The sequence below is a fragment of the Dreissena polymorpha genome, chromosome 1 (genome assembly GCF_020536995.1).
Source record: "Dreissena polymorpha isolate Duluth1 chromosome 1, UMN_Dpol_1.0, whole genome shotgun sequence".
Taxonomy (NCBI): Eukaryota; Metazoa; Mollusca; class Bivalvia; order Myida; family Dreissenidae; genus Dreissena; species Dreissena polymorpha.
Genome location: NC_068355.1, coordinates 3,441,668 through 3,455,308, shown reverse-complemented (window position 1 = coordinate 3,455,308; position 13,641 = coordinate 3,441,668). Strand labels below are relative to the sequence as shown.

At 41.8% G+C, this 13,641-nt stretch overlaps 1 protein-coding gene across 2 annotated transcripts in view; it reads right to left on the bottom strand.

Annotated features, from left to right (window-relative positions):
• The window catches only part of LOC127868723 (major facilitator superfamily domain-containing protein 4A-like), a 73,998-nt gene that overhangs the window by 27,965 nt on the left and 32,392 nt on the right, over window positions 1-13,641 (bottom strand). For both annotated transcript variants that reach the window (XM_052410743.1, XM_052410732.1), the window contains exon 2: window positions 2,763-3,387. In XM_052410743.1, the coding sequence (XP_052266703.1) occupies window positions 2,763-3,061 (299 nt within the window). In that variant the 5' untranslated portion in view covers window positions 3,062-3,387. The remainder of the gene's footprint in view (window positions 1-2,762; window positions 3,388-13,641) is intronic.

Here is a 13,641-nt window from a genome sequence, read left to right as displayed (position 1 = left end):
CAGTTTGGTGGTCTAATCAGCGGACAGTGTAGCTCTGCGACAGTTTGGTGGTCTAATCAGCGGACAGTGTAGCTCTGCGACAGTTTGGTGGTCTAATCAGCGTACAGTGTAGCTCTGCGACAGTTTGGTGGTCTAATCAGCGGACAGTGTAGCTCTGCGACAGTTTGGTGGTCTAATCAGCGGACAGTGTAGCTCTGCGACAGTTTGGTGGTCTAATCAGCGGACAGTGTAGCTCTGCGACAGTTTGGTGGTCTAATCAGCGGACAGTGTAGCTCTGCGACAGTTTGGTGGTCTAATCAGCGGACAGTGTAGCTCTGCGACAGTTTGGTGGTCTAATCAGCGGACAGTGTAGCTCTGCGACAGTTTGGTGGTCTAATCAGCGGACAGTGTAGCTCTGCGACAGTTTGGTGGTCTAATCAGCGTACAGTGTAGCTCTGCGACAGTTTGGTGGTCTAATCAGCGGACAGTGTAGCTCTGCGACAGTTTGGTGGTCTAATCAGCGGACAGTGTAGCTCTGCGACAGTTTGGTGGTCTAATCAGCGTACAGTGTAGCTCTGCGACAGTTTGGTGGTCTAATCAGCGTACAGTGTAGCTCTGCGACAGTTTGGTGGTCTAATCAGCGGACAGTGTAGCTCTGCGCTGGTCTGGAGCTACACTGGCTACATATGACATAAGACCCATTTTCGCACGACGCGACTCTTAGCATCGACATATTGTTAAGGCTATAACCTGTGTGCGTTCCAAAACATTAGATGAAGAACCTTCCAAGGCTGTCTCGCTGCATATGAAGTTTTTTTATAACATTATTTATAATTCTGGGAAACGTTTATACAACGACATTTAAATATGCAATAAGAAGGGACTTTTTTTAAGTTGCACATGGTTGTTACACAGACGGGAAACATTTTCGTTAAAATTAATTAAACATTGACCTAGTGACATTGTTTTATCGTATAACTGTCATCTATAGAACTCAAAAGGGATTTTTACTTTGATATTCTTAAATGTGTTAATTACTATTGTTCCATGTTCCTAAAGCGGATAGAAAACGTATTCTTCATCTTCGTTAATAGGAGCTTAGTTATGGTAAAACTGTTCTTAATGCATTTGCGTAGTGTCGTCTCAGATAAGCCAGTGCTGTAAACAAAACATCAGAAATCAAGAGATGTGCTTGTCAGAACACTATTGCGCCGCTTTAAAGCCATATGTTTGACATTTGACCTTGAAGGACGTCCTTGACTTTTCACCAATCCAAATGCAGCTCCCTGTGATACACATGCATGCCAAATATCAAGTTTCTATCTTAAATATTGCAAAAGTTATGGGCAATGTTACAGATTTCGGACGGACGGTTCAACTGCTATATGGCCACCCTACCGGGGGCATAAACATTCGTAAAAGCTGCGAATCTCTGAATTGCTTGTGTGGATTTAAGCGCATGCACTAAGCCCACTTTTTGCATAATCCGGATACTATCCTTCCAAACACATGCCTCTCTCAATGTGCTGAGCATTCAACGAGGTTGCATGTGTGTTATTCTGTCTGGGAGACAGAGTCTAGATCACAGCTTAGAAGATGTCTTTTTTTGTAATTAGTACACGCATCAGCAAAATGATGTGCTAACATATATATGTCATATTAGACTATTGAATGTTTTAAAATACAAAGCTGATCATAAGTTCGTAAATATTTAAAGATGGACAGTTAATTATCGTTATTATTGGACATGTACGTTTACACAATGTCAAACGTCTGTTTTATAATCAATAAATACGTTTCGGCCCTATCATATGTGCTTAAAATTATATTTAAAAAAATACGTCACGGGAACATGAAAACACGAAAGAACATTAATTTCATTTCGACATATTAAAGTAAACATCTACGTATGCTTGCTACAGACGTAGCAATCACACACCTTATATATTTGCCTCGATAAGATGGCTCAAAGTGTGATCTTAGCAGCTTAAGTACACTTTATTCCAAGTATGGCAAATTTTTGTTGTATAAACATTTTAACACCAATATCATAACAAAGCACATCCATAACTTTTTATAATATCAAAAATAACATAAATTGAAAACAATCATAATATGTGGAAAATTCTTACGTAATCTAATCCCGCACATTTGCGCTTAAAATGCATTCTGCATGATTAAATTTTAGGATTAAAGCACTGTTTGTAAAGATTTAAAATGAGTGCCAATATAATTGAGCCGAGTTCGGGGAGATCTGGGTTTAAGGTATCTTGATCCAAGACTCGCTTTTGCCATCTGTCAAGGCTAATCAAAGGCGACACTTTCCGCTTTTATTTACTTGTTCGTTTCAATAAGATCTTTTCTAAATGAAATACCATAGTAAGCATAAATCGTCAACCCTGATTAGCTTGAGCTTGAAAACAACCCACATACCTTTCTGTGAGATAGCCTGTTGATATGGAGCCTACCTTTCTGTGAGATATCTTGTTGATATGGAGCCTACCTTTCTGTGAGATATCCTGCTGATATGGAGCCTACCTTTCGGTGAGATATACTGCTGATATGGAACCTACCTTTCTGTGAGATATCCTGTTGATATGGAGCCTACCTTTCTGTGAGATATCCTGCTGATATGGAGCCTAATTTTCTGTGAGATATCCTGCTGATATGGAACCTACCTTTCTGTGGGATATCCTGCTGATATGGAGCCTACCTTTCTGTTAGATATCCTGCTGGTATCGAGCCTACCTTTCTGTTAGATATCCTGCTGATATCGAGCCTACCTTTCTGTGAGATATCCTGCTGATATGGAGCCTATCATCGTCATCAGAAGCTGCACAAAGAACACCCAGTTCATCTGCTTAAGGTCAGAGTTCGTTTGACACCCGAGGTCAAACAAAGTGGGTCCCAGGAAAGCCACGCCCATGCCGAAAATACCAAACACCAAGCAGTCTACCAGAACCGACATTTTATGCTTTTTAAATAATTTCCAAAATGATATCTTCTCCTCCACGGGCAATGGACTGGGATCGGATCCCAGTATGATCCCACTGGGATCATGTGGTGCGTTATCAAACTCCATGTTGGTATGTGATTTATCTCAAGTATCCACACAGAGAATCACTACCCGATCAAAGTTTAATATTTAACTTCTCGACATGATCGCCAATACAGACGACATCATCGATAGTTTTGCGCTGCATATAAATACAATCCGAGATTTGCCTATCGTTCCGAACGGAAACGTTTAAATCAATGTGCATGGCAATAAAACGGAATTAAGCTAGTTGGCTGTCAATATCTCCATCAGGATTTCTGTAATCCCCTCAGCGTGCCAGGGCTGTCTCCGGATCGGATTCTTCATAAGCCTCCCTGTGATGAGAGATACGCTTCGGAGGATTGTTCCGTCTGAAATTAAGGGAAATTGTTTTCTTGTCATGCGTCGCAATAATTGTTTCTTGTGAAAGAACGCAAGAAATGATTACTTAAGACGCAATATAGTTACGTGGTTATCGGGTGAACTAGCTTATGACGGTCAGAAATGCAATGTTTTCCTGCTGCGAATAATGTTAGCTTAAAAGCAGCACCGACAGGTATTAATTGAATACGTCTCTGTTGTAGTTATGTTCAAAATGAACACGATATAAATAAACAAGGGTTGCTCGTTATAATAAAAATAATTCTCATTTTTTCAAACAATAGTTTAAAATAAAGATTATAACGGTGATGTGTCCTTTTTCCTCGAAGGAAATAATAATAAATGTAGCAAATACAAGAAGAAAATGATATGTTAAAATATAATGTAGTTGTTTAAATAAAAACACACCCAACCCTCATCGTGCGAAAATAGGCCTTATGAAATATGCAGAAACCGAAGCTCCAGACCAGCTGGCGCATTCGCACAGTTTGGTAAGAGTTGCGCTGTTCATAATTGAGACCACATAACCTTGCGTAAATTACTGGCGGATATGGTAGCAGCGCCTGGCCAGACTGCGCGACTGTGCAATGGTAGCAGCACCTGAACAGACTGCGCGACTGAGAAATGGTAGCAGCGCCTAACCAGACTGCGGGACTGTGCAATGGTAGCAGCGCCTGACCAGACTGCACGACTGTGCAATGGTAGCAGCGCCTGACCAGTAACGCGACTGTGCAATGGTAGAAGCGGATGACCAGACTGCGCGACTGTGCAATGGTAGCAGCGGCTGACCAGACTGCGCGACTGAGGAATGGTAGCAGTGCCTGACCAGATTGAGCGACTGTGCAATGGTAGCAGCGGCTGCCCAGACTGTGCGACTGATCAATGGTAACAGCGCCTGACCAGACAGCGACTGTGCAATGGTAGCACCGCTTGACCAGACTGCGCGACTGTGCAATGGTAGCAGCGCCTGACCAGACTGAGCGACTGTGCAATGGTAGCAGTGCCTGAACAGACTGCGCGACTGTGCAATGGTAGCAGCGCCTGGCCAGACTGCACGACTGTTCAATGATAGCAGCGCCTGACCAGACTGAATGATTGTGCAATGGTTGCAGCGCCTGACCAAACTGTGCGACTGATCAATGGTATCAGCGCTTGACCAGACTGCACGACTGTGCAATGGTAGCAGCGCCTGACCAGACTGCATGACTGTGCAATGGTAGCAGCGCCTGACCAGACTGCATGACTGTGCAATGGTAGCAGCACCTGACCAGACTGCGCGACTGTGCAATGGTAACAGCGCCTGACCAGACTGCACGACTGTGCAATGGTAGCGGCGCCTGACCAGACTGCATGACTGTGCAATGGCAGCCCCGCCTGACCAGACTGCGCGACTGTGCAATGGTAGCACCGCCTGACCAGACTGCGCGACTGTGCAATGGTAGCACCGCCTGACCAGACTGCGCGACTGTGCAATGGTAGCAGCGCCTGACCAGACTGCATGACTGTGCAATGGTAGCAGCGCCTAACCAGACTGCGCGACTGTGCAATGGTAACAGCGCCTGACCAGACTGCACGACTGTGCAATGGTAGCGGCGCCTGACCAGACTGCATGACTGTGCAATGGTAGCACCGCCTGACCAGACTGCGCGACTGTGCAATGGTAGCAACGCCTGACCAGACTGCGCGACTGTGCAATGGTAGCAGCGCCTGACCAGACTACATGACTGTGCAATGGTAGCAGCGCCTGACCAGACTGCGCGACTGTGCAATGGTAACAGCGCCTGACTAGACTACACGACTGTGCAATGGTAGCGGCGCCTGACCAGACTGCATGACTGTGCAATGGTAGCAGCGCTTGACCAGACTGCGCGACTGTGCAATGGTAGCAGCGCCTGACCAGACTGCGCGACTGTGCAATGGTAGCGGTGCCTGACCAGACCTCGCGACTGTGCAATGGTAGCACCGCCTGACCAGACTGCGCGACTGTGCAATGGTAGCAGGGCCTGACCAGACTGCATGACTGTGCAATGGTAGCAGCGCCTAACCAGACTGCGCGACTGTGCAATGGTAACAGCGCCTGACCAGACTGCACGACTGTGCAATGGTAGCGGCGCCTGACCAGACTGCATGACTGTGCAATGGTAGCACCGCCTGACCAGACGGCGCGACTGTGCAATGGTAGCAACGCCTGACCAGACTGCGCGACTGTGAAATGGTAGCAGCGCCTGACCAGACTGTGCAGATGTGCAATGTTAGCAGCGCCTGACCAGACTGCGCGACTGTGCAATGGTAGCAGCGCCTGACCAGACTACATGACTGTGCAATGGTAGCAGCGCCTGACCAGACTGCGCGACTGTGCAATGGTAACAGCGCCTGACTAGACTGCACGACTGTGCAATGGTAGCGGCGCCTGACCAGACTGCATGACTGTGCAATGGTAGCAGCGCCTGACCAGACTGCGCGACTGTGCAATGTTAGCACCGCCTGACCAGACTGCGCGACTGTGCAATGGTAGCGGCGCCTGACAAGACCTCGCGACTTTGCAATGGTAGCACCGCCTGACCAGACTGCGCGACTGTGCAATGGTAGCAGCGCCTGACCAGACTGCATGACTGTGCAATGGTAGCAGCGCCTAACCAGACTGCGCGACTGTGCAATGGTAACAGCGCCTGACCAGACTGCACGACTGTGCAATGGTAGCGGCGCCTGACCAGACTGCATGACTGTGCAATCGTAGCACCGCCTGACCAGACTGCGCGACTGTGCAATGTCAGCAGCGCCTGACCAGACTGCGCGACTGTGCAATGGTAGCAGCGCCTGACCAGACTGTGCAGATGTGCAGGCTGGTCTTGAGCTCCGCTGACCACATATAGCACATGAAGCTGCTCAAATATATAATATTTTCATTGAGTCACTGAATTGCAAAATATACAGCCAGTGACAGTGTACAACAATAATCAGTTTCCCTGTCTTGTAAACGATTGATTGCATCGTTTTGGTTTACGTTGATTATTTTGTTATAAAGCATGTAAATATGAGGATTCAACACACAATGCGTGATCGTTTGATGATAGCATTTTAACTTTCTCGAACCTCGTTGCATTTGTTCGTATTTTAACCGTATGCTGTATACACACCGTTGGTAAATTTCAATACCATAACTATACTTATAATGTTTATGCATGCATTTGTACTAATTAATCTCGTCCTTTAGTATTACCAGCCATCTGACTCTTGTTAAAACCAACTACATTACCGGAAAGATAGTTTAAACAGACCTTTTCACAGATTTTGGCAGATACTGAAGTTTATTATTAATGGCTTAAGATTGAAAAATTTAAACATTGGATCTAAAAAGCTCCAGTAAAATACAAGAATACAAATAAAGAAAGACAAAAAGTAACCCTCAACGGCGCTCGAACCACTGACCCTCCTCGTAGTATCACAAAATGTAACGACAACAACAGAACTCTCCAAATTTTGAATCTTTTTTCGCTACAACGCATTATAACGTTCAGGTTTTTTAAATCGTCAAAAGATGCATATAATTAATACTTTAGAGCATGGTCAATGTTCAGTATTGCTGTTTTCTCACAAATAACATAACTACAGCGAACATTTGCGAATGTGAAACTTTTTTTTTATTTTGTGAATTTACGAAAACGTGAAAGGCCCCTTTAAAGGGCGATTTTTTTTATAGATTCCAATACAAGGTAATATATAAACGAGACAAAAAGCTCATCTTGCATTGAACTATATAAGAAAACAATGAAATTAAACAAGAGATTATAAACCGAAACGATACATCAGAAAATGATCATAAGTCTATTCAAATTGTTTTTATTATGGTGTAAAGATTGTAGCATTGAGTTTCCACTGATGTGACGGGATGTTTAATTCAAGCTAGTATATACGATTTTGTCGAATATTAATGAATTTATTTAAAATGTGTAAAAAGCGTATATATATATATATATATATATATATATATATATATATATATATATATATATATATATATATATATATATATATATATATATATATATATATATATATATATATATATATATATATATATATATATATATATATATATATAATAAAATAAAAGTTCAGAAGAACATGTGACGAAAAATGTAAAATAAGCCAGATATTTAATTCTGAAATCGAAAACGGCTGTCCAGTCAAATTCGCCAGCATGTACGATGTGAATTTAAACTTTGTTTAACGGTTCATTTTAAATTCCTGCAACGATATATATTCATACGACACACGAACACTAACTCTGGTCCTAATAAAAAGACGAATGATTCGGTAATTGTAGGAAAATATGTTCATCGTAATCGGCTCGGGGCGCTAATTTGTCTTTGCTGCATTTTATGAAATTCGTATTCAATGTATTTTTTTTTTGCCTATTTTGTGTTATTGAAACATATTTTATCAATATATTACAATTTCACACATACAAAAAATCGTATATACTCGTTATATGATTTCGTTCGATACTTTCAGTTCAAAATATTATTTTAAATATATGAACACGAATAATATGAATGAACTATTGATGCTTCAAATATCATATCGAGTGAAAAACAACAACAACACACTAAACGGACTACTTACATAGGCGCGATTCTGCATACCTCAATATCCTCAGAAATTCAAAAGTACTATACATAACACGGTATCCTCGTCATTAAAGTACGTAAACATAAAACGACAGACTTTATGTTGTTACTTTGATAGAATGCTGCAGACAGTTGAGTTTGATCCATTCATGAAGGAATGCTAAAAACACTATACTAACTAGAAACGCATGCAATAGCTGTAAAACCGATAGTAATTAACTACTTGCCCAATCGACTCACGGCGGCAGAGACTGGTGATACGAAGCATCAAAGCTTCTAGATTTGCGAATTAATACGTCCTAATAACACGATTCATGGCATTTTATTATCTCTAAAAAGGCATCCTTCCGTATGATCTTTCATTCAGATTCATAATCGCACGAGAGATAATTATTTAATGATTGAGAACTGCGATATGTACATGCATGAAGTAACATGTAAACTTGAATTATGTAATACCCATAACCCGATAAATTCGACCTAAATCTTATATAATAACAACCATTGAACAAAATACAAAATGGGCCGTGCTCTGTGAAAAGGGAGTTTAATGCATGTGCGTAAAGTGTCATCCCAGATTGGCCTGTGTATTCCCAGATTGGTCTGTGTAGGCCGCACAGTAAAGTGTCGTCCCAGATTGGTCTGTGTAGGCCGCACAGTAAAGTGTCGTCCCAGATTGGTCTTTGTAGGCCGCACAGTAAAGTGTCATCCCAGATTGGTCTGTGTAGACCGCACAGTAAAGTGTCGTCCCAGATTGGTCTTTGTAGGCCGCACAGTAAAGTGTCATCCCAGATTGGTCTTTGTAGGCCGCACAGTCAAGTGTCATCCCAGATTGGTCTTTGTAGGCCGCACAGTTAAGTGTCGTCCCTAAATTGGTCTTTGTAGACCGCACAGTAAAGTGTCATCCCAGATTGGTTTCTGTATGCCGCATAGTAAAGTGTCGTCCCAGATTGGTCTTTGTAGGCCGCACAGTAAAGTGTCGTCCCAGATTGGTCTTTGTAGGCCGCACAGTAAATTGTCATCACAGATTGGTCTTTGTAGGCCGCACAGTAAAGTGTCGTCCCAGATTGGTCTTTGTAGGCCGCACAGTAAAGTGTCATCCCAGATTGGTCTTTGTAGGCCGCACAGTAAAGTGTCGTCCCTGATTGGTCTTTGTAGGCCGCACAGTAAAGTGTCGTCCCAGATTGGTCTTTGTAGGCCGCACAGTAAAGTGTCATCCCAGATTGGTCTTTGTAGGCCCCACAGTAAACTGTCATCCCAGATTGGTCTTTGTAGGCCGCACAGTAAATTGTCGTCCCTGATTGGTCTTTGTAGGCCGCACAGTAAAGGGTCGTCCAGATTGGTCTTTGTAGGCCGCACAGTAAAGTATCGTCCCAGATTAGTCTTTGTAGGCCTCACAGTAAAGTGTCATCCCAGATTGGTCTTTGTAGGCTGCATAGTAAAGTGTCATCCCAGATTGGTCTTTGTAGGCCGCACAGTAAAGTGTCATCCCAGATTGGTCTTTGTAGGCCGCACAGTAAAGTGTCATCCCAGATTGGTCTTTGTAGGCCGGAAGGAAAGGGTCGTCCAAGATTGGTCTTTGTAAGCTGCACAGTAAAGTGTCATCCCAGATTGGTCTTTGTAGGCCGCACAGTAAAGTGTCGTCCCAGATTGTTCTTTGTAGGCCGCGCAGTAAAGTGTCATCCCAGTTTGGTCTTTGTAGGCCGCGCAGTAAAGTGTCATCCCAGTTTGGTCTTTGTAGGCCGCACAGTAAAGTGTCATCCCAGATTGGTCTTTGTAGGCCGCACAGTTAAGTGTCGACCCAGATTGGTCTTTGTAGGCCGCACAGTAAAGTGTCATCCCAGATTGGTCTTTGTAGGCCGCACAGTAAAGTGTCATCCCAGATTGGTCTTTGTAGGCCGCACAGTAAAGTGTCATCCAAGATTGGTCTTTGTAGGCCGCACAGTTAAGTGTCATCCCAGATTGGTCTTTGTAGGCCGCACAGTAAAGTGTCATCCAAGATTGGTCTTTGTAGGCCGCACATGCTAATCATGGACGACACTTTCCGCCTAAACTGGATTTTTCTAAGAAGAGACTTTCTTTAAACAGAAAATATCAAAAAAGCGGAAAGTGTCGTCCCTAATTAGCCTGTGCGGTCTGCACATGCTTATCTGTGACGACACTTAACGCACATGCATCAAACCCCCTTTTCACAGAGCACGGTTCAAATGCAGCATAATAAGTCTGTAGTAGAGCATCCTTCTGGGAAACTGGAATTAATTCTAGTTGCAATAATCCAACTTCAAGCTATTGGCCCTCCGGTTCTGAGCTGTAAGTATGTACTCATAAAAGCCCTGAGCATTCAAGTAGAACAAGGCTTTATTCGTGAGCGTAAAGTGTCGTCCCAAAATATTATGTGCACTCCTTACAGGCTAATATAAGTTGACTTGTACGCATAAATTATATGTGTCGTTTAATGTACATGTACATACATTAAGCGCAGTTTCCACGAACGAGGTTCCATTTCAAACCACAGAACAATGTAGCACATGGACATAATGACCAAAACCAATTGCTTCCAAAGCTAATTACCGTCCCATAGACTGCAAGTCTCATAGAACAGGTCCCTAGATCCATTAACGACTAGTTGTTTTTCACATTCATTTGATATGATCATAGCAAATTAGGAATGGCATTAAAGGCACCCATGTGTCCTATTTCACTTGGAAGAATATCACGTGAAACATCTGATCAGGCGGCAATTGTTGACCGTTTTATTCCTAATAAAAGACGCAAAATATGTATACAATCATTTACAGTCATTTACAGTCATGCATTATTTACGATTATCGAATACTGGCTGACACATTCACGACAAATCCCCGTCGGCACAGGCTAATCAGGGACGACACTTTCCGCTTTTTATGGAAGTTTTCGTTTAAAGGAAGTCTCTCCTTAGCATAAAGCCAGTTTAGGCGGAGAGTGTCGTCGCTGCAAACTTAACAGGCCCATAACGGATGACATGTTGCGCGCATGCGTGAAGAAACTTTTTTTCCCTGAGCGAGGCTTATTTCATATTGTATAAATTTATACCGAACATGCTTTACAGCCAAAAGTATGCTATAGTACGCATAAAAACCACTTAACAAAAGAACTATTGGCCAAAACATAGCATAGCGGTAAGAGCTTAGACTAAAAAAATTTGAGTCTCGGAATGGGAAAACTGGGCTTAATACAAAGGCGTTAAGTGGCGTCCATGATTTGCCTGAACAGTTCGCACAGGCTAATCAGGGACGACACTAACCGCTTTTATGAAATAATTCGTTTAGCGAAGGTCTCTTCATAGCAGAGACTCAGTTTTAAATAGTGTCCCTGATAATCCTTTCAAGACTACACAGTCATATCCGTTTCGACAGTTTGTGTCTTGTTCTGAGAAAATTGGGCTTAATGCATGTGCGTAAAGTGTCGTCCCATATTAACCTGTGCAGTCCGCACAGGCTAATCAGGGACGACACTTTCCGCTTTTATGGTATTTTTCGTTCAAAGGGAAAGTCGCTTCTTACCAAAAATCTTGTTTAAGCGGAAAGTGTCGTCCCTGATTAGCCTATGCGGACTGCATAGGCTAATCTGGGACGACACTTTACGCACATGCATTATGCCCAGTTTTCTCAGAACGCGACTCATTTACGTACAAGCATTCAGCCAATATTCCCAGACCGGTGCTCATTCTATCACGGTCACTTCAATGCAAGCTATTAATGACCAGCAACTGTTTGAAACCGTATGCCAAATGCTGAACAGATTCAATAAATGGACAATTCAATTTTAAATTTCGGTTTATATATTAGTTATCATGACAGGCATAATGCTACGCATGCACATTATTTCGTACGCAACTGTACATTTCATCAAACATGTGATGCAATACATAATTATCCAAGATTTACATTTGAGATACCTTTGTCAAAATATTTCCATAGCACATTTGACACTATTGACAATATAAAAGAGAATTGATTTGTTTATCTTCTAAATCGATTGATCTCTTTACAATCGAAACAAAATCGTGTTACGGATGTGCCATTGTCTAGTTGATTGCATTTCTATTCGTGAGTTGGCACTAATTAAACATCACGTGACCTCTTCACACAAACTGTCAACAGGACGGCCCCATGGGAAAACATGAACATAGCAGTAATATTGCTCAACTTTGGGAATCAATCAAGTTAGCTATTGTTGATTTATGTTAGTATTGCGAAAGTTTCAAATGTTCACCACAAAACTCATAATAAGTTCATGGTCCTTCTTAGATAACATTTTAATAAATGATTGGTCAAAATAAAAAAAATGTGTCAATACGGTACGGAGTACATATAAATCAAACGCCTATAAAAAATTATAAGATAAGACATCTTCAATGAATTTATATAATTTCTTGCTAAACCAAGAAATTGTTCGAAGTGAGTTCCTAGTTGTAGTTTATGGAGTCATGAAGCTATTTTCCATATTTACTTAATAAGAGTAAAACATGATTTAAAGGGGCCTTTTCACAGATTTTGGCATTTTTTTAACTTATTCATTAAATGCTTTATATTGATAAATGTAAACATTGGATCGTAAAAGCTCCAGTAAAAAATTAAGAAAAAATTTAAAAAAAGGAAAAGTCATTGCCCGGAGCAGGTTTCGAACCAGTGACCCCTGGAGTCCTGCCAGAGTCCTGAAGTAAAAACGCTTTAGCCTACTGAGCTATTCCGCCGAGTAAACATTTGTGACGTATTTTATACCTTATATAAGCAATCTTCGTAGTTTCACAAAATTTAACGACAAAAACAGAACTCTCCAAATTATTCAATCGTTTCGCGTTGCAACGCTTTATAATTTTTAGGTTTTAAAATCGTCAAAAAATGCATATAATGGCTATATTAGAGCATGGTTAATGTTCAGTATTACTGTTTCCTCACAAATATCATAACTAAAACGAAAACTTACGAATCTGAAACAATTTTTTTCAATTTTGTCAATTTACCAAAGCGTGAAAAGATCCCTTTAATAACATGAATATCCTAAATAAGGTCTGTGACTATTGTATAGGACAAGAATAAGGTCTGTGACTATTGTATAGGACAAGAATAAGGTCTGTGACTATTGTATAGGACAAGAATAAGGTCTGTGACTATTGTATAGGACAAGAATATCATCCGCGCTCTGAGAAGAAGGAGCTTCATGCTCGTGCGTAATTTTTCATCGAAGATCAGGTACGACAATTTGCATCCAAACTGAATTTTCGCTTATAAGAGACCTCCTTTTAAAATTACAATAAAAAGCTACGTTTCCTACCTGATTAGCCTGTGCGGACTGCACGTGCATTAACCCCAGTTTTCTCAGAGCGAGGCTCAATTATATTGCATTTACGTATTGCAGTAAGCATTATGTATCCTAAAGAATTACATATTCACAATACAAGATGCTTTTACGCGGATACCACATCATAACAAAATCTATGATGTGTGTAACAACGAAACATATGGTCGTTTATCAATAACATATGTAATACCTTAATACTATAAATCGGGTTTCGTTTTCGTATCGGACAATAGCTGTCTATGCAATAAATGAGATCTTGTGTTTCCGGTC